The following is a 15667-nucleotide window of genomic DNA, read 5'->3' as shown; positions in this document are numbered from 1 at the left end:
TGGAGAGTTGTACGTGGGTTTTATGAGCTCTTCAGTGAGTGGTTTTGGTTTTAACAGGCTTGTATTTGAGAAGCAGCAGCGAGCCGTAGCATTCCATGAGGAGGAGGATCAAAGTGCTCCTGGAGACAATTAGTCTCCTTCACAAACAGGTAGCGGCCTTCATCGTCTGAATTTTAAATTGGAAAAAATATATTGAAGTGTCTACATTAGTATTTGTTATGAGTCCAATTTTTTAATAAATCTACATCAACATGGAGACCTGCCCGTCCGAATACTGCGGCTCAACAACCAAATAATCAGCAGAAACGATGAGGCATAGACAGTGTGTCACATGTGCCTATGATTCCTGACATGCGAACATACAATATGGGGGAGGAAACGTCGCTGGGGGATGTGTCACCGATTTGTACGATGTGTTTCATAACATGTTGACTCAGTGAGAATGTGGTTTTGTAAGTGGCGCTCAGAGTGTAAATATGATGTCAGTCAGTCTCTGTTGTCCCACTGTGCGCTCAGTATTCAGGGAATGATAAGAGACGATGTGGTTCTGATGGGGTCCTCAACGTTTCTGGATTCTGATTCCGTAAAATGAAGCAATGTTCGGGACCCCAACTTCCACTCAGTTATGATCTTTGCCATTTGGACAGTTTTTAAACGTGAATGTGATAGATTACAAAGTATTTTATTAGAATGAATATAAAACACTGTCCTGCATGCCTCCACCAACTCTTGCAGTTTCAGTCTACAGACTCCTGAAGCCACCGTGACCTTTGACCTCTAACCTTTGACCAGCAAAATGTATTCAGTTCATCTTTGAGTCAAACTGAACTGTTGAGTTAAAACTCAAAGCAGGAGACGGAAATACGAATCAAACATCATCTTTAAACCAGATTAACACAAACACAGTCTATGAGCGCAAAGGAGCCGCCTGGAACTTAAGTTTCACTTTTGGTTGCGGTTCCTGGCGGAGCTATTTCATCGGCGCACCGCTGAGGAGAAGGAAATAAACAACAACAAATCACCGGATCATTAAGAAAAGTGAAAAGACATGTGGGGACATTTGGCGTCTCAGCAGGAAGACAAAGCAGAAGACAGCCTTCACCTGGCTGCTCAACCAAAGACACTACTGGTATGGAAAAAGAAAAGACACTGATTTAATTTGTAAATGTGTTGGTGAAGTAATTTAAGTTACTGAGTTGACTCACATTGATTACGAGTATTAATCAGGTTTGTTTTCTATTTTTGATTGTGCACAGTTACATGGATTTTCTGTTTTATTCAAGAGAAGAAGTAAATATACTGAAACTGAAGTTTGATTGTGAAACCAAATGCATTCTCCACATGTGGAGTCATGCTCCATCTCTGTAAGTTTTTATGAGCTCTGAATGGATTCTCGGGCTATTTTCCAAGTCTATAAATCACTGTAACCCATTGTAAAGCCACTGTAACGTAAATGAAGGAGACAGACACAGTTTACATTCAAAACCAAACCCCCTCTTTCAATATAGTGACGAAGCCATCGTGTGTGCGTCACCAGTGTTCGGGTTTGTTATTTGCAAATCATTAACTCACAAGAGTTTTAAATTGATCTAAAGAAAAATGTGTATTTTATGTTTGTTGTCTAATGTTATGTGATACAATTTATTTTCTAATATTTAATCTGGAGATGTCTTGTTTTTTTCTGACCAGAAGAACCTCAATGAAATGTACTAGCTCAACTTTGAAAGAAGAATTTTATCTACAAGAAAAAAAAGAAGTCTTCATTTTTGTTGAAATAATTTTCATTTAGAACGTCTCGTACCTGTTAAAAGGGTTAATATTTTACAGCTGAGAAAGGCACAGATTTATATCTCAGAGAGACGTCAGTGTTGACGTAGTAGAATCACCTGCAGGCTGACATGAACCAAACCAAAGTATTTAAGTCACACACAGATTTCATACCAATACTCTAAATAGAAGTTTCATTTTGCTCTGTACTGGTACTTACACTAAATATACGCGACTATAAATTGTCAGACCTTCTCCAGTAAAACCTTCTGAAACTTGACGTACAGACAGTGGGGGTCACCATGAACAAGAGTGAGGTGAAATATCTGTGTCACCTGTGATGCCCACAAAAGTGTGATCACATTTATGTCATATTTTATTGAAATCTACTGTGAGTAGTTATTTAAAAAACTTTCACATTTTAGAATCATTGTCTTTTGTATTATTTTTTTGGAAAGTAAAGTCATTTCAAACCAAGATGAATGAGTTATTGCGGCAACTCTCGGTTGGTAGGGGGCAGTGTGAGAGCATGGCTGGTCCAAGGGACTGCTAGTCTGCTAGAACTCAACGTGTCCGTGTCTCATTATTCTCTCTTGTATTTCAGGTTGGTAATAAGTAAAAATAAAAAAAAACAAGTGAGCATGTTTGTGTGTCAGTTGATGCTAGAGACAACTGCAGTCGGTGTTTGAGAGTGAGATGAGCAGTGGAGGAGTTTGTTTTGTGCTGACAGGAGCGAGTGCTCACTGAGAGGAGCGGGAATGGCGGTGACGTGCACGCTGTGAGCAAACATGCTAGCGCTAGAATGTGACCTTTATTTTGAATATTTGTATGAGAAGGCTGACTCTGTGTGTTATTGTACATGTTGAATATGTTCTATACAATACAGTGTCTATGAGTGTGCGTTTGTGATGCAAATATGACCACAAGGTAACTGGAAAAGTGAATGAGACAAGATGGACGTTGTTAAGTGTTTGAATCGAATTATTTTTCTTTGTTCAGTGAACATGGAAATGTGTCTGAAGAGATAAAAGGTGTGCAGTAGTTTAACTGCTGGTAAAATAACCAAGATGCATAAAGTTAAGAGTGAACAAAATGTTAATACATTTAGCCGTAAGGAACCAGCTGAGCATGTCAACAAAATAGTATTTACAACATCTTCTTCTTTGTGCTTCACATTTTAATTCTGCTGCAGGAAGAAAAGTTTGAAAATAAAAACTCTTACATTCACCGTTGGTGGAGGATTATGTGCTTTCATTAATTGTACCTGTGATTGTGTTAATTGTTAATTAACCATTTTTTAAATTCACCAAGAGAAGATGACCTGAATTGATCCTTGTCCTTGTCCTGCTCTGACAGACCTTGTGTATGAGTCGTTTAACTGTGTATGAGTAATGGCCAAATGATAATAATGCAGATGATAACATCTCACATCGCTGCAGGTCAGAGTAACTACTACACGTCTAACTGTCGGGTTCTGCCAAAACTGCACCATACACATCTGTTTGAAGGTCAAATTCATAACTTGATACTGTCCGCAATAAATACCTGACAACGTTCATTTATCTTTATGCAGGTGGCATAAAATATTTATCACAGACATAAAATATGAACTCTGAGACAATGTTCTGTGAAGTCCATTACAAATTATTAATTAACGGGGCTGATGGTGCAGTGACTTCTCCACCTGACTCGACAGATGTGCTTGAGATGACTTGTGTTGTGCTGAAGGGAAACAGTGGTTTGTCTCACCTGAAAAGGTAATGACCCTAACCCTGTGTATTTAATGGAGTTGTGATGTTTTTAGGGGGGCATTAACACTGTTGCCTCACAGTGGATGGCTCATTTTCATGGTTATAAGTTGCTCATCTTAGTGATACAGAAGATACTGAGTATCCATGGTCTATTTTTAAAATGTTTATTGAATATATACTTATATACATATCATATAAAAGAAATGTCCTTTTTATTTTGAAATCCCTTGAAACAATTATTATTGAAATTATTTACAGCTTTGACTTTGATTACATTCATTCAAACCATCATTAATCATCAAGTCACATGGAAGTTATCCCAATTATAATTCAACTAAGTAAAGTGAAGGAGGCGGAAAATGGTTGGGTTCAATAAATAAATAATTTTTAAAAAGGAATTAAATAACACTGAGTTTTTCTTTAACATTGTTGATAAAGAAACTTGTAGAAATCATCAGCTGTTTTCAGATTTAAATTCTGCGGAAGGAGAGAAAGTTTGCAGATGATTAGAACGAGGAGTGTTTCAATCAACAGTATGTCGACAATAAAAGATCTTAAACTCACCGTTGAAGGACTATGAATTGCTTTCTTTCATTGTTCCTGTGATCTTGTACACGTCTGAATGCTTCACCTTCATACTTAATTTATCTAAAGGGTTAAAACAGAGGTTTATCGTACACTTCATTAGATCAATTTTCCGGATTCAGATATAAATCTTTATGCTGTCACTGTTTAGATAAGACAAGAACTTACGTTTTTGGTGTGCTGGATAATTGCTGTTGACTCACAAAAATAAAGACAGTTATTATTTAATATTAGCAGTAAAGGCAATAGGAACATTCAATGCTCAGTAATTAATGTTTAGAGTTATTTAGAAAATTATATATAAACTAGATATTTAAGAACATTCATGTCACCTTGTGTATTTCTTATGGGATTGATATTTGGGACTGAACCTGTCTTGTGCTTACCTTCTCCTCTTCACCAGACAGAACACGATTATTCCGCTCATAACCATAATTATGAGAGAACACCCAGCTGTTAAGATGGCAACTTTAGCAGCAGCAGCTGAGCAGTCACAGTCTGTGACATCTGAAAAACAACAAAACTCACTCAGAAAATATTCAAAAGCTTGAAAATGTCTCGTTGTCCGTCATTTTTCTTTTCACATACCGGTGACAGTTAAATCGTGGTGCACTGTCTGACTCTGCCCTGTCACAGTATTCTCAGCCGTGCAGGTGTACGTCCCACCGTCTGATATTTGGCTTGATTGTATGACGTACACAGCCTCTTGTACAGCTGTTGGTTTTCCGTGAAACAGCCAGGTGAACTTTGCTGGTGGAACAGATACAGTGGAGCAGTAGAGCATCGTAATAACTCCAGCGTGTGTAGATGTGGGTCCAACAATGTTCACGTTGTCAGGTCCATCTGCAACACAAGCAGATCACTCGGATCGCATGGTGTTTTTGTTGAAGCCTTCGGTTCTGTTGATACTTCTATGATTAGTTCTCAATTCTTGTTTTGAAAGATTTAACATAATAGTATGTTTTAAACTCGGTTGTGAGTCATAAGAGTCAGACTTTGTGGACATTACCAAAACAGTTAGTACTGTGTGCATTAGGAAATGTAGATCAAATTTTAACTTAACTCTAATGGTTAAGTTATGAATTAAACCTGGCCCAACATCCAACCTTGCAGACTCATTCAGTTTGTGCATTTAAATCTGTGTGGGCTCAACACTATCCTGCTCTGAAATGGGGAAGGGATCACATGGAAACTCTTCTTTAAGTTAGAGAAAGGCTGCAACCATCTCATTTTTTGGTCTCAGTAGGTAAAATGATGTTGATTTGCTTAAAAACAGCATGACTGTCCCAGAAAAGGTTTCACTAGCATTCAATTTGATTAGATGAATAGGATGTTTTTTTTAAAACATTTTCAGTGATTTCTGAAAATAATGAATGGATCTTAATGAAAATTGGGACAGAAAACACATCCAAACTAAACTTAAAAATCAAAAACTCACATTGGATGATAAGTTTCACTGACTGGCTGATTTCACTAGTGACGCCGTTGGACACGTTGCACCTGAATGGTCCCTGGTCGTAGCGGGTCACATTGAAAATAGTGAGAGTGGAGTTTGCATCAGTGAGCTGAACTCTGTCGCTGGCTGTGACCTCCGAGCTGCCGTTCAGCCAGAGGAAGGAGAGGGAGGTTCCAGAGGAGGAGCAGGACAGACTGGCCGAGCTGTGGAACTCCAACAAATCTGTGCTGCTGCTGCTCTGTGTTACTGTGATGTTGGAGACCGGCACTGTGGGTTAAAGTCACAACAAAAATCATTAACTGAGAAAGTGGCACTGCAGAGGAAAGAAACACTGCAATGTTTATTCAACATGTGGTCGCGGATAGTTGATAGATAAGATGACTAGTTTTGATAACTTTATTAAAAATTAAAAAATCACATTAAAAGAGTAAAAACAGGGTTTGCAGTAAACTAAGAAATGAAATGTTTAATTTTCTACTGTACATACTCTATTAACATGTGTATAAACATCAAATGTGTGTGCGGGCAAGAAACTCTAAACTCACTGTTCTGCCAGAGTTACAGCATAGGGTACAAATGTTCATGGTTATTTACACGCCAACGCTTGAGAGTTAATGCGCATTGTAACGTAGTGACGACAGAATTACAGTGTTGGTGTCTAGACTGCTAAAATAAAGCGTGAAAAGGAGTGAATGTGGACTGTATCTTTTCTTATTTGCAGACGTGAGCAGGTCTTAGTGGGTGACCAGTGGAAAAGATGCTGAAATAACTTGCCCAGTATCGACACAACTGCAGGGTCAGATGATTTATATCTCAGAGTTTTGCTGTTAAAGGCCTGACAGCTGTATTTTCCACTGTGACTCTGCTCAATCTTAACCAGTTGGAGCTCTGGTCCAGTGGCTGACAGCCTCTCTCCATTCAGAAACCAGTAATACGTGGCTGCAGGTCTGGACACAGCTGAGCAGAGCAGCTTTAAATCTGATCCTTCTTCATAGTATTGTTGTGATGGAAACAGCTTCAGATTAATATTTTCTGGGCCGACTGTGGAGAGAAAAGACATAAAACGGTTCGATCACCCATAAAATAAATGTAATTTGAGGAAAGATGAAAAAAAAGCATTTAGCCGGGCTCAGTGGGAAGAGGCCATTATGTCGTTCAAACGCAGAACTGTATCATTAAGCTTCATTCATACAAGCGTCAGTACGAGCCAAGCACTGCAACAATGAAACAGCAAGAAGGACAATAAAAAGCAATCACGGCAAAACCACCCTTTTCATGATGAATGCAATAATTATGTGACAAGCTGCAAATTTAAAGCTCTAAATGATATTTGAATGCAAATGCTGCAACGTAAGACTGAGCGAGTACTTCAGGGTAGTAACTCACAGCTGATGGAGAGTTTCACCGGATCACTTGTGGAATTACTGAAACTGTTGAACACGTGACACCTGAACGGTCCCTGGTCGTAGCGGGACACGTTCACTATAGTGAGAGCGGCGCCGTCGTCTGTTAGCTGAACTCTGTCGCTGGCCGTGACCTCCGAGCTGCCGTTGAGCCAGAGGAAAGAGAGGGAGGATCCAGAGGAGGAGCAGGACAGACGGATGGAGCTGTTGAACTCAATCAAGTCTGTGGTGTTGGGAGTTATCACCACATCGGAGACGTTAGCTGGGAGAGGAGATAAAAATGTTCGATAAACAGAAAGCACAAATCACTTTTTCGTTTCTGAAGCAGGGACACATTATAAACAATGCTTCAACAATGAATTACCTCTGCCAACAGAGTACAGTATAGTTTCAAGCGAGAATTCACAAGCAACCAACAAAACTTGTTGGAGGAATGGGTAATCAGAGGCCCTTTGGATTTTTGGTAGGTTGTATGTGAAATTTGGTGTAGGTTGATTGAATTTAAGGGAACTGTTAAACCTGGGCAGTGGAACAGTATGTGCCCTGTTGAGTGCCATTCTACGGTTGTATTTACTCCAGCATTTTAAGTTGGGCACCAATTAACTGCCAACACATCTAAACTGTTTCTAAAGACTCATTTCAAAAGTAATTCAGTGCTATATTTTAGGTATTGACTCCCACTTACATGTCAGTACAGTTAAAACAACAGGCTGAGATGTTTGACTTCTCATGGTTTTGTTGTTAAAGGCCTGACAGCTGTAGTTTCCACTCTGACTCAAATGGATGTTGATCAATTTGAGCTCTGGTCCAGTATCAGGCAGTCTGTTTCCATTCAGGAGCCAGTGATACAGGGCTGCTGGTCTGGAGACAGCTGAGCACGTCAGGCCGACGTCCGACCCCTCGTTGTGGTATTCTTGTGATGGAGATACTGTCAGATTAATGTTTTCTGGGCCCACTGTGGCGAGAAAACATAAAAAAGATATGGCCACCAGTAAAACAAGGGAAGTAACAACAAAGAGGCTTCCAAATGGCTTGAGGAAAAGGGTTTATGTGATTTGCAACTTGTGCTTTATATCAGTCAAATGCAGAAATAACCAGGACAATAAAAAAAAGTTACTCAGACATATTTGAAGGAACATCAGGAACATGTCACTTTGTAACTCACAGATGATGAGGAGGTTGACTGGATCAGTGGTGCCATTACTGACAGGATTAAACACGCGACACCTGAAGGGTCCCTGGTCATAACGGGTCACATTATATATGAGGAGAGAGGAGTTTCCATCTGTGAGCTGAACTCTGTCGCTGGCCGTGACCTCCGAGCTGCCGTTCATCCAGAGGAAGGAGAGGGAGGATCCAGAGGAGGAGCAGGACAGACGGACGGAGCTGTTGAACTCAAACATGACGGTGCTGCTGGCGTTCACCTCTATATTAGACACTGGAACTGTGCGAGAACAGACACATTCTCATTTTATACATTTTAAATAATGACAACAAGGACTATGTGTGTGTATGTGTGTGTGTGTGTGTGTGTTGGGGGGCTGGTTTGGTTAAACATAGATTCCCTTTCACCTGGCTCCCCCAAAGTCCCTTGAAACACTCCTGCCACCAGCTGACACTAAAACACCATCTTGTTTAATGTGTCACATCAGTAAAACAAACCTTAATTCCAACTCACCCAGTACAGTTACAGCTGTCCCGTGAGCTGTTTGAGATCTCTGAGTTTTGTTGTTAAAGGCCTGACAGCTGTAGTTTCCACTCTGACTCTCCTGGACGTTGATCAGTCTGAGCTCCGGGTCAGTGTCAGACAGTTTGTCTCCATTCAGGAACCAGTGATACAGGGCAGCGGGTCTGGAGACAGCTGAGCAGGACAGGCTTATGTTTGACCCTGCCTCGTGGTATTCTTGTGGCGGATTAAGTGTTACATTGAGGTTTTCTGGGCCATCTGCAGAGAAGAAGAATGAATGTGCACCAATCAAAATAGTAGAAAATGATTGAAAAATGTATTAATGATGAAACAATTTTGGACAGAGCTGCTTCCTTTTGAAATATTGCACTAATTTACTTCAGCTCTGGGGTCTTAGCGAACATGCAGCAAGACTCACAGCTGACGGAGAGGTTGACTGGGTCACTGGAGCTGTTACTGACAGAATTGGACACGTGACACCTGAATGGTCCCTGATCATAACGGGTCACATTGACTATAGTGAGAACGGAGCCTCCATGGGTGACATGGACTCTGTCGCCAGCTGTGATTGTAGAGCTGCCGTTCAGCCAGAGGAACGAGAGGGAGGATCCAGAGGCGGAGCAGGACAGACGGATGGAGCTGTTGAACTCCACCAGGTCTGTGCTGCTGCTCGGTGTCACTGTTACACTGGAGACCGGCACTGTGGATTAAAAACACAACAAAAATCATGAATGAGTGAATCATAATTGGGGGAATTTGTAGCAGGACAACCACTGATGGAAATGTATTGTATTCAGTCCAGGGTACAATCACAAAATAAGATTCTATACATTTGCAGGATGGGATAATACCCACAGCCATCATATTTACTCCCTATTCATTTTATTAATCTTTTTGATGCATTTTTATCTGTGCCTGCTGAGGTGCCTATAAATGTATACAAATGTATTATGATTATTATTATTACCTACTTGTTCCCTGTCATATATGCAATTACAATATTCATGATATAATGTCATGGAAGGACCCATGACATTGCACAATAGGGTTTTGTTTTTATGTTTTCACCATAGGTGGAGAAGAAATCTCACATATTAGTGGAGGTTTGCACTCTTCTGAATGCTATTAGAGTTTATAGTGTTGTCTCTATGTTCTTCATTGTGACAGTGATGCATCAACTTACCATCTAACAGCAGTTGGCAGCTTCCTTTCTTCTGCGCGTCACCATATGGAATAATGGTGAGTTTGTATTCGCCGCTGTCGTTAATAGTCACATTACTAAGCTCCAGAGATCCAGTAGACCTGAGGAGTTTCACCCGGCCTGTATACGCTGGTCCAATTGCATCTGTGTTAGTTGAGGTTATTATATTCACACTAGAACCTTGGCTTTTCTCAAAACTCCAGGTTACAACCACGAATGGTTTCTCAGGTGCAGGCACGGTTGTGGTGAACGTCACCGTCTCTCCGACAATAGCAGTCAGACTGTCTGGTAGCACGCCAGCTCCATGGATTATACCTGGAGGAGACAGATACAGGTACGGTGGGTCACTGAAACAATTCTAATAACTTGTAATATGTAAAAGCATGAACTTGTAAACTACTTGAAAAAGTGCAAGAAAATCTAAGTCAGGTGCAACCGCTTCATCTGTAATAAATGTAAACACACACACACAGCGAAGATTATTGAAGCTTATCTCAGATCTCATACTAACAAGATATGATTACATAAACACATGAGAACTCTAACCCTGTTCTCCTGCATGTTTTCATGATCAATATCATGTTATCAAGATACATTTATATACAAAATCAATTTGTTTGAGAACAAACTAAAATTTAAAAGCAGCAGGTCTGAATGCTTATGTGTTTTTTTTATCTTTAAGATTATAAGAAATAAAATATGTAAGAAGCATTATTATTATGCTCTCTATATGTCTCACAAGCAAAAGATAAAACCTTCTTAAATGCTGAAATGGTAAAAGCTCACCTGAGATGGCGCCCAGGAAGATCAGCAGTATCACAGATGTCTCCATATCTATCACAGCCTCCGGCACATAGACAGTGTTTTCTGAGAGGAGGTGCTGTTAATACATGTTTGTGAGGAGGAGGAACCGTGCACTTCTTTTGTGGTGATTAACCCTGAACTCTGTGATCGAATGACAGCAGTGAAAACCAATAAGCAATACAGCTCTGCCAATAATGTGGGTTGGGTGGGTTTTGAATCAGATCTGTACACAAACCTAACTGGTTTCATCAATCAACAACAAAATCCGACATTGGGAATCGTTGTTGATTAAAGCACAAAATAACAGCAGCTCATGAAATCACTTAAAACAGATGCAAAAAAGTAATAATTCTTGTTTTATTTTCTCAATATGGATTTTAGAGTAGAAAAAAGCTGTGTCTGCAGCCGGTTGTCTTTGGGCCTCAAAATATTTTGTTTATTATAATGTTAGTGTCACCATATTAGTATCAATATGCAGTATCAATAAGTACTCTCAGTATTTTGATTTATAATTTTGGTTGCCTTAAAAACATTGAACTTTTTATTTTATTAATTATAGTCTCACATATTACTAGAAATGCAACAGGTAGTTCCTGTTCTCTGACATTTTCACATGCCACAAAGTGTTTGCTCCGAGTGTTGCAGCCTCCACATTGCTGATTACACTGGTTTGATTAATTTATAATCCTGTGTTCTTTCTGGTAATAAAGTAATGACAGCACATGCTGTACATCATGTGCTGATCTTGTGGGTTTTCATCAGTGAAAAGTATGAACATTTTTATCCAGAAAGACGATTATTCATTTCTCACAGCACAATTTGGGAGATTATGAGAAAATTGTTATGTTCTCTCAATGATCTGCTGGTTTGAGAGCCTCGGGCATCAAGAACAGGCTTTAGGGAAGATTGTTGAACTTTGCCAGAACACCATCGGCACTGACTTGAATACCTTGGCCACGTTGGTGAAGTCAGAGCCACTCAAGGGGCAAAGGCCCTTTTGGCGGAAACTCAACCCCCTCTTCACCCAGAGTTTTGTTTCCTGCCATCAGGGAGGAGGTGAAGAAATCTGACAGAGTCTTCAGTTCATTCATCCCATGAGCTGTTGGCTGTAACTAACTATATCTGAGCAGGGTATTCAAATTTAACTGAAAAACTGTCTCTTAATGTTTTCATATTTCATTGTCATTTCAAATAAATGGCTCTTAATGCATGTCTATGTATTTGTATAATTGTATCTTGTTTATTTTCTGAAATGTGCATTGGCTTTAAACCACTGTAGGGTAAATAACCCACTGGGAGAGAATATAGATCATATGCATCCATTCATCCATCCATCCATCTATTCTACCATCCATCCATTCTGCCATGTAAAAAACAACATTTACTTTAAACTCTCATATCCTGCATAATCTGGTTATTTTCCATTTGTTAGTATCAAAACCTGATGAGAGTCATTGGGTTGTTTGCTCATGTTGCTGGAAAGAGTTCTGATCAAACCACATCCACACAGTTATGTTTTTTTCTTATCAACTCAATTAATAGATAATAATTAAGATATTTGTTTATTGAGATCTTAACTTTAACTGCTAGTGATAAGGTCATGTGGCACCGGCGATGGAGAAAGTTTTCAGGAGCTTTCAGTTGCACTTCTTGTAACTTACCTGGCAGTGGCATGGCTGCATAGATAACAGAAATATAAACTACAACAGTGGAGTCTGGTGTTGCTGCCTCGGATGACTTGATTCAAGCATGAGGAAAGTATTAGGTTTAAATCAAGAAAACAGGTCCATCAGGAAATTACACTGCTGTTCTGACCCTAAAAAAACATATCTACTATTTTCACCAGCAGAACAATAACTAGTCAAAAATCACCATGAAAGGAATTTACAGTGAGTTTATTATATGTTTGGTTTATGTGATGTATTCATTATATGGTTTGGATTTAGTAACCTCTGTTAAATACTCCTCAACTTATTCTTGTCTGATGTTTGGTACTGAGCTGAACATGTAGTTGCCAGCTGTGACCAAAAACAACATAATGAATCAGCTGACTCTGAACCAATCAGTTTTCATCCGGACATCTCAACAAAGGTTCCTCCACAAAAACCTTCGAATATTGAGCAGCATAGATAATGGTTGAAATTAATACCTACTGCTATTATACTCTGCTTATCAGTATTCCAGTTTCTATTCTCTTCTTGTGAACAGGGATTCTCTTTGAAATTTAGTTTGAGTTCCTGTTTGCTGTCAATATTTCTGCTGTCAAAGATTTCCTAGAAATGTTGGCTGATGCTCTACAGCAGCTCAAGGGCGCGTCCTCGTGGAATGTTAGAGCAGAACGGGATGTTGCCTGATAGTGTTTATAAGCACACAACAGTTTTAATAAAGGTTTACAACAGTGGAAACATGATAAGATGTTATCAGGCTGCTGCTGTAAAAGAACATGAAACACTTTATCATGTTGATGATGGTTAGATGATACAAGAACAAATTATGTCAGTTCTGTTGCAAAACACCTGTGAGTCAAGTAGTGTGAAGATTTATTTATAAAAACTGGATTTGACAACAGCTGGATTTAAAGCAATAAGGGATCGTTTATTTGTTTGATTATAGAATAAAAAGACATTGTGACTGTTAATCAATAAATATATTAAAACAAATGATGACTGCCACAGTTTTGAATAACAAAATAACTGGAAAAAATACAAAAGATTATTGAGTTGTCATTTATTATTTTACATTACATCCACATGCGAAATGCGATGGAGCAGAGCAGTAATATTCTACAGATGCAACTGTTCGGTCTATTTCCACTGACAAACTGCAGCCTTTAGATCAACATGAGTCCCATCAAGCTCAGGACAGTGCAAACCATTGTGGACATAGACCCACTGATGGTAGTGGATGAGTCTGGATCAGAAAAAGAAAGACATTACTCTGTCTTCTCCGCTTTACACACATCAGCACAAAGAGATGCAAGGCATGTGAAAGAGAGAAAGAGAGCTCAAATACCACGTAGTATGTGGACCTCAGAGGCCTCCAGACCGGTGACAGAGTTACGGGCGGTGCATGTGTACATCCCTAGGTGCCTCTCTTCCATCTCGTGGATGTAGTGCAACGGCCCGTAGATCAGCATGTGTCTGAATCTCCAGAAGTAAGTCGCCCTTGGCAGCGAGTCAGCAGAGCAGCTCAGAGTGACACTCTCCTCCAGTTCTGCTCCGATTGGCGTCTGAACGATTATCGGCCTGTCAGGTCCATCTGCACGGATGAGGAAGAGGAGGAAGGAGAACTTTAAGAAGACTGAAAAACGGGCTTCAGCAGTTAAATGTTAATAAAGAAAAAATGAAAGTACTTACAGAAGACTTTGAGACTGCAATTGGCTGTTTCAAAACTGATATTATTGCTGACTTTACAGTGAAACTCTCCAGTATCCGTCCTGTTCACTGGGCTGATAGACAACACTCTGTTGCCCTCGTGAAAGCTGAATCTGCCTCCAGGAGCAACAGGTCTTCCATCTTTCATCCACTCTCTGGTCACAAAGCCGTCGGCATCACAGGTTAGTTTCACAGAGGTTTTACCCTCTATTAAGTTCCCTGACGGACAGGCCATGGTGGGTTTTGACATTTCGGCTGCACACAAAGAAAGAAATCAAATGACAATAAGAGACTGTAAGACTCCACATACCAGGCAGCATGACTTCAAGTGTCCTTAAAGCAGATTCACGACTATTGTTTTTCAGATTTCTCATTCCAAGCACATGGATAAAACACAAGCATTATTTTACCTTTTAAACAGGTGTTGGATTCATCTCACTTACTCACTACTTCCAGCTGGGCAGTTCCTTGAATCTGCTCTCCTCCATTTGGGATTATGATCAACTCGTATTCTCCTGCGTCTTTCTCTGTCACATTTTTTAGCACCAGAGATCCAGTAGATTTATCCACTTCAATCCGGTTCTCGTAGCCTTGTCCCACGATGTCCACACCGGCCGAAGTGATCACATTGATGGTGCCGTTGAAGCTCCAGGTCAGTGCCAGGAACGGCTCTGCGGTCGGTTTTACAGATGTCGTGAAGGTCACGCTCCCCCCTGCTGTCCCGCGAAGGACGTCAACAGTGATGACACCGGCTCCATGGCAGACACCTGCTGAAACATGCACGTATCAACCAACATGTCACAGCTTTTAGTTCTACTGATGAGACATCTGATCAGTATTCCCAATGTCTTCCTTACCTGAGGAGAGAAGCACAAGTATGGCTGACCAGAGCAATGAGTATTTCATGGTGTATTACTCAGTTTGGTCCTCTTCTGATGTTGTGTGACCCTCTGGCTCCTGTGTTAGTGCAACAATGGAACAACTGTCCTGGAGAATATCTGTAATAAATGAACTGTCATCAAGATGTCCACAGGCCTTCCATGTTTAATTATTACCTACACTAACCTTTGGTTATTGTTGCCACACAGACTTACATAAGCTAATAAAACACAACTTTAATTTTTTAATATAAGATATTATGATAACGATCTTTCATCAGCTCATAATGTCAGAAGTTTTAGACCGAGAGACTACAGCTCTCTCAGTTTGACTGTATGACGTTCTTTGAGCTAAATGCAAACACACTCAAAGAAATATATTTGTAATAATAAAACAATAATAATGTTCATTTACACAGTACTGTTTTGGGTTTTCCATGGTTGGATCAAGATTTAAAAATTTCAAGACCAAAAATAAAATCAGATTATTAAAATAAGACTAAAGTGAAATGGAATAAAATATGTATTATTTACTATTTATATAAAATAGTTTTACCTACCAGCAGTGCTGTGCACACACGTTGATCCATGACTGTGTAAACTGTAAGCTCAGCCTTTTTAAAGATATTTATTCTGGCATTTCAACTTTACTAGTTGAGGATTTGCTGTGTTTAACTGATGCTGATGTGTGGTATGTTTGCAGATACAATCCTGGGTTTTAATTCCAAGATAAAGATCCCAGACTAACCCAACTTTGGAAA

The 15667-nt window shown here is 39.7% G+C and overlaps 2 protein-coding genes and 1 long non-coding RNA gene across 5 annotated transcripts; 1 reads left to right on the top strand and 2 right to left on the bottom strand.

Moving 5' to 3' along the window:
* The first annotated feature begins 976 nt into the window (after positions 1-976).
* Positions 977-15056, top strand: LOC109633359 (uncharacterized). 2 transcript variants are annotated; one of them, XR_011245873.1, is made up of 5 exons: positions 977-1129; positions 9817-9888; positions 10054-10184; positions 14070-14210; positions 14572-15056. It is a non-coding gene; the product is annotated as an uncharacterized lncRNA (long non-coding RNA). The 2 variants fall into 2 exon arrangements; XR_002202989.2 differs by having other exon boundaries at positions 14450-15056.
* Positions 3670-10802, bottom strand: LOC109633356 (carcinoembryonic antigen-related cell adhesion molecule 5-like). Of its 2 annotated transcripts, none has more exons than XM_069537326.1 (14): positions 10637-10802; positions 9833-10165; positions 9068-9349; positions 8641-8907; positions 8128-8406; positions 7648-7917; positions 6946-7224; positions 6334-6600; positions 5542-5826; positions 4692-4946; positions 4490-4610; positions 4272-4294; positions 4083-4166; positions 3670-3995 (listed from the first exon to the last, which is right to left on the bottom strand). In XM_069537326.1, exons 1-13 carry the CDS (start codon positions 10680-10682, stop codon positions 4093-4095), a joined length of 2781 nt encoding a protein of 926 aa, XP_069393427.1. In that variant the 5' UTR covers positions 10683-10802; the 3' UTR covers positions 3670-3995; positions 4083-4092. The 2 variants fall into 2 exon arrangements, 1 of the variants encoding a protein (XP_069393427.1); XR_011245872.1 differs by having other exon boundaries at positions 3676-3995; positions 4272-4301.
* LOC138413515 (carcinoembryonic antigen-related cell adhesion molecule 1-like) lies at positions 13229-15004 on the bottom strand. Its single transcript, XM_069537331.1, has 5 exons — positions 14886-15004; positions 14472-14795; positions 14011-14283; positions 13667-13912; positions 13229-13564 (listed from the first exon to the last, which is right to left on the bottom strand). The coding sequence occupies exons 1-5, from the start codon at positions 14932-14934 to the stop codon at positions 13485-13487; spliced, it is 972 nt and encodes a 323-aa protein (XP_069393432.1). The 5' UTR covers positions 14935-15004; the 3' UTR covers positions 13229-13484.
* Positions 15057-15667: the final 611 nt, after the last annotated feature.

This window comes from Paralichthys olivaceus, chromosome 13 (genome assembly GCF_024713975.1).
Source record: "Paralichthys olivaceus isolate ysfri-2021 chromosome 13, ASM2471397v2, whole genome shotgun sequence".
Classification (NCBI taxonomy): Eukaryota; Metazoa; Chordata; class Actinopteri; order Pleuronectiformes; family Paralichthyidae; genus Paralichthys; species Paralichthys olivaceus.
The sequence above is the reverse complement of the archived record's forward strand: the minus strand, read 5'-3'. Positions and strand labels throughout refer to the sequence as shown.

What these genes read in the sequence shown, in the direction of transcription:
- LOC109633356 (XM_069537326.1), bottom strand. Translation starts at nt 10,682, where the DNA reads ATGGAGACATCTGTGATACTGCTGATCTTCCTGGGCGCCATCTCAG. An exon ending in TGTCTGGTGAAGAGGAGAAG is followed by an intron (nt 4,295 to 4,489) that starts GTAAGCACAAGA and finishes GTGAGTCAACAG; the next exon opens with CAATTATCCAGCACACCAAA. An exon ending in TTATCCAGCACACCAAAAAC is followed by an intron (nt 4,167 to 4,271) that starts GTAAGTTCTTGT and finishes TTAACCCTTTAG; the next exon opens with ATAAATTAAGTATGAAGGTG.
- LOC138413515 (XM_069537331.1), bottom strand. Translation starts at nt 14,934, where the DNA reads ATGAAATACTCATTGCTCTGGTCAGCCATACTTGTGCTTCTCTCCTCA. An exon ending in TGCCCAGCTGGAAGTAGTGA is followed by an intron (nt 14,284 to 14,471) that starts GTAAGTGAGATG and finishes CTTTGTGTGCAG; the next exon opens with CCGAAATGTCAAAACCCACC. An exon ending in TGAGGTCCACATACTACGTG is followed by an intron (nt 13,565 to 13,666) that starts GTATTTGAGCTC and finishes TTTCTGATCCAG; the next exon opens with ACTCATCCACTACCATCAGT.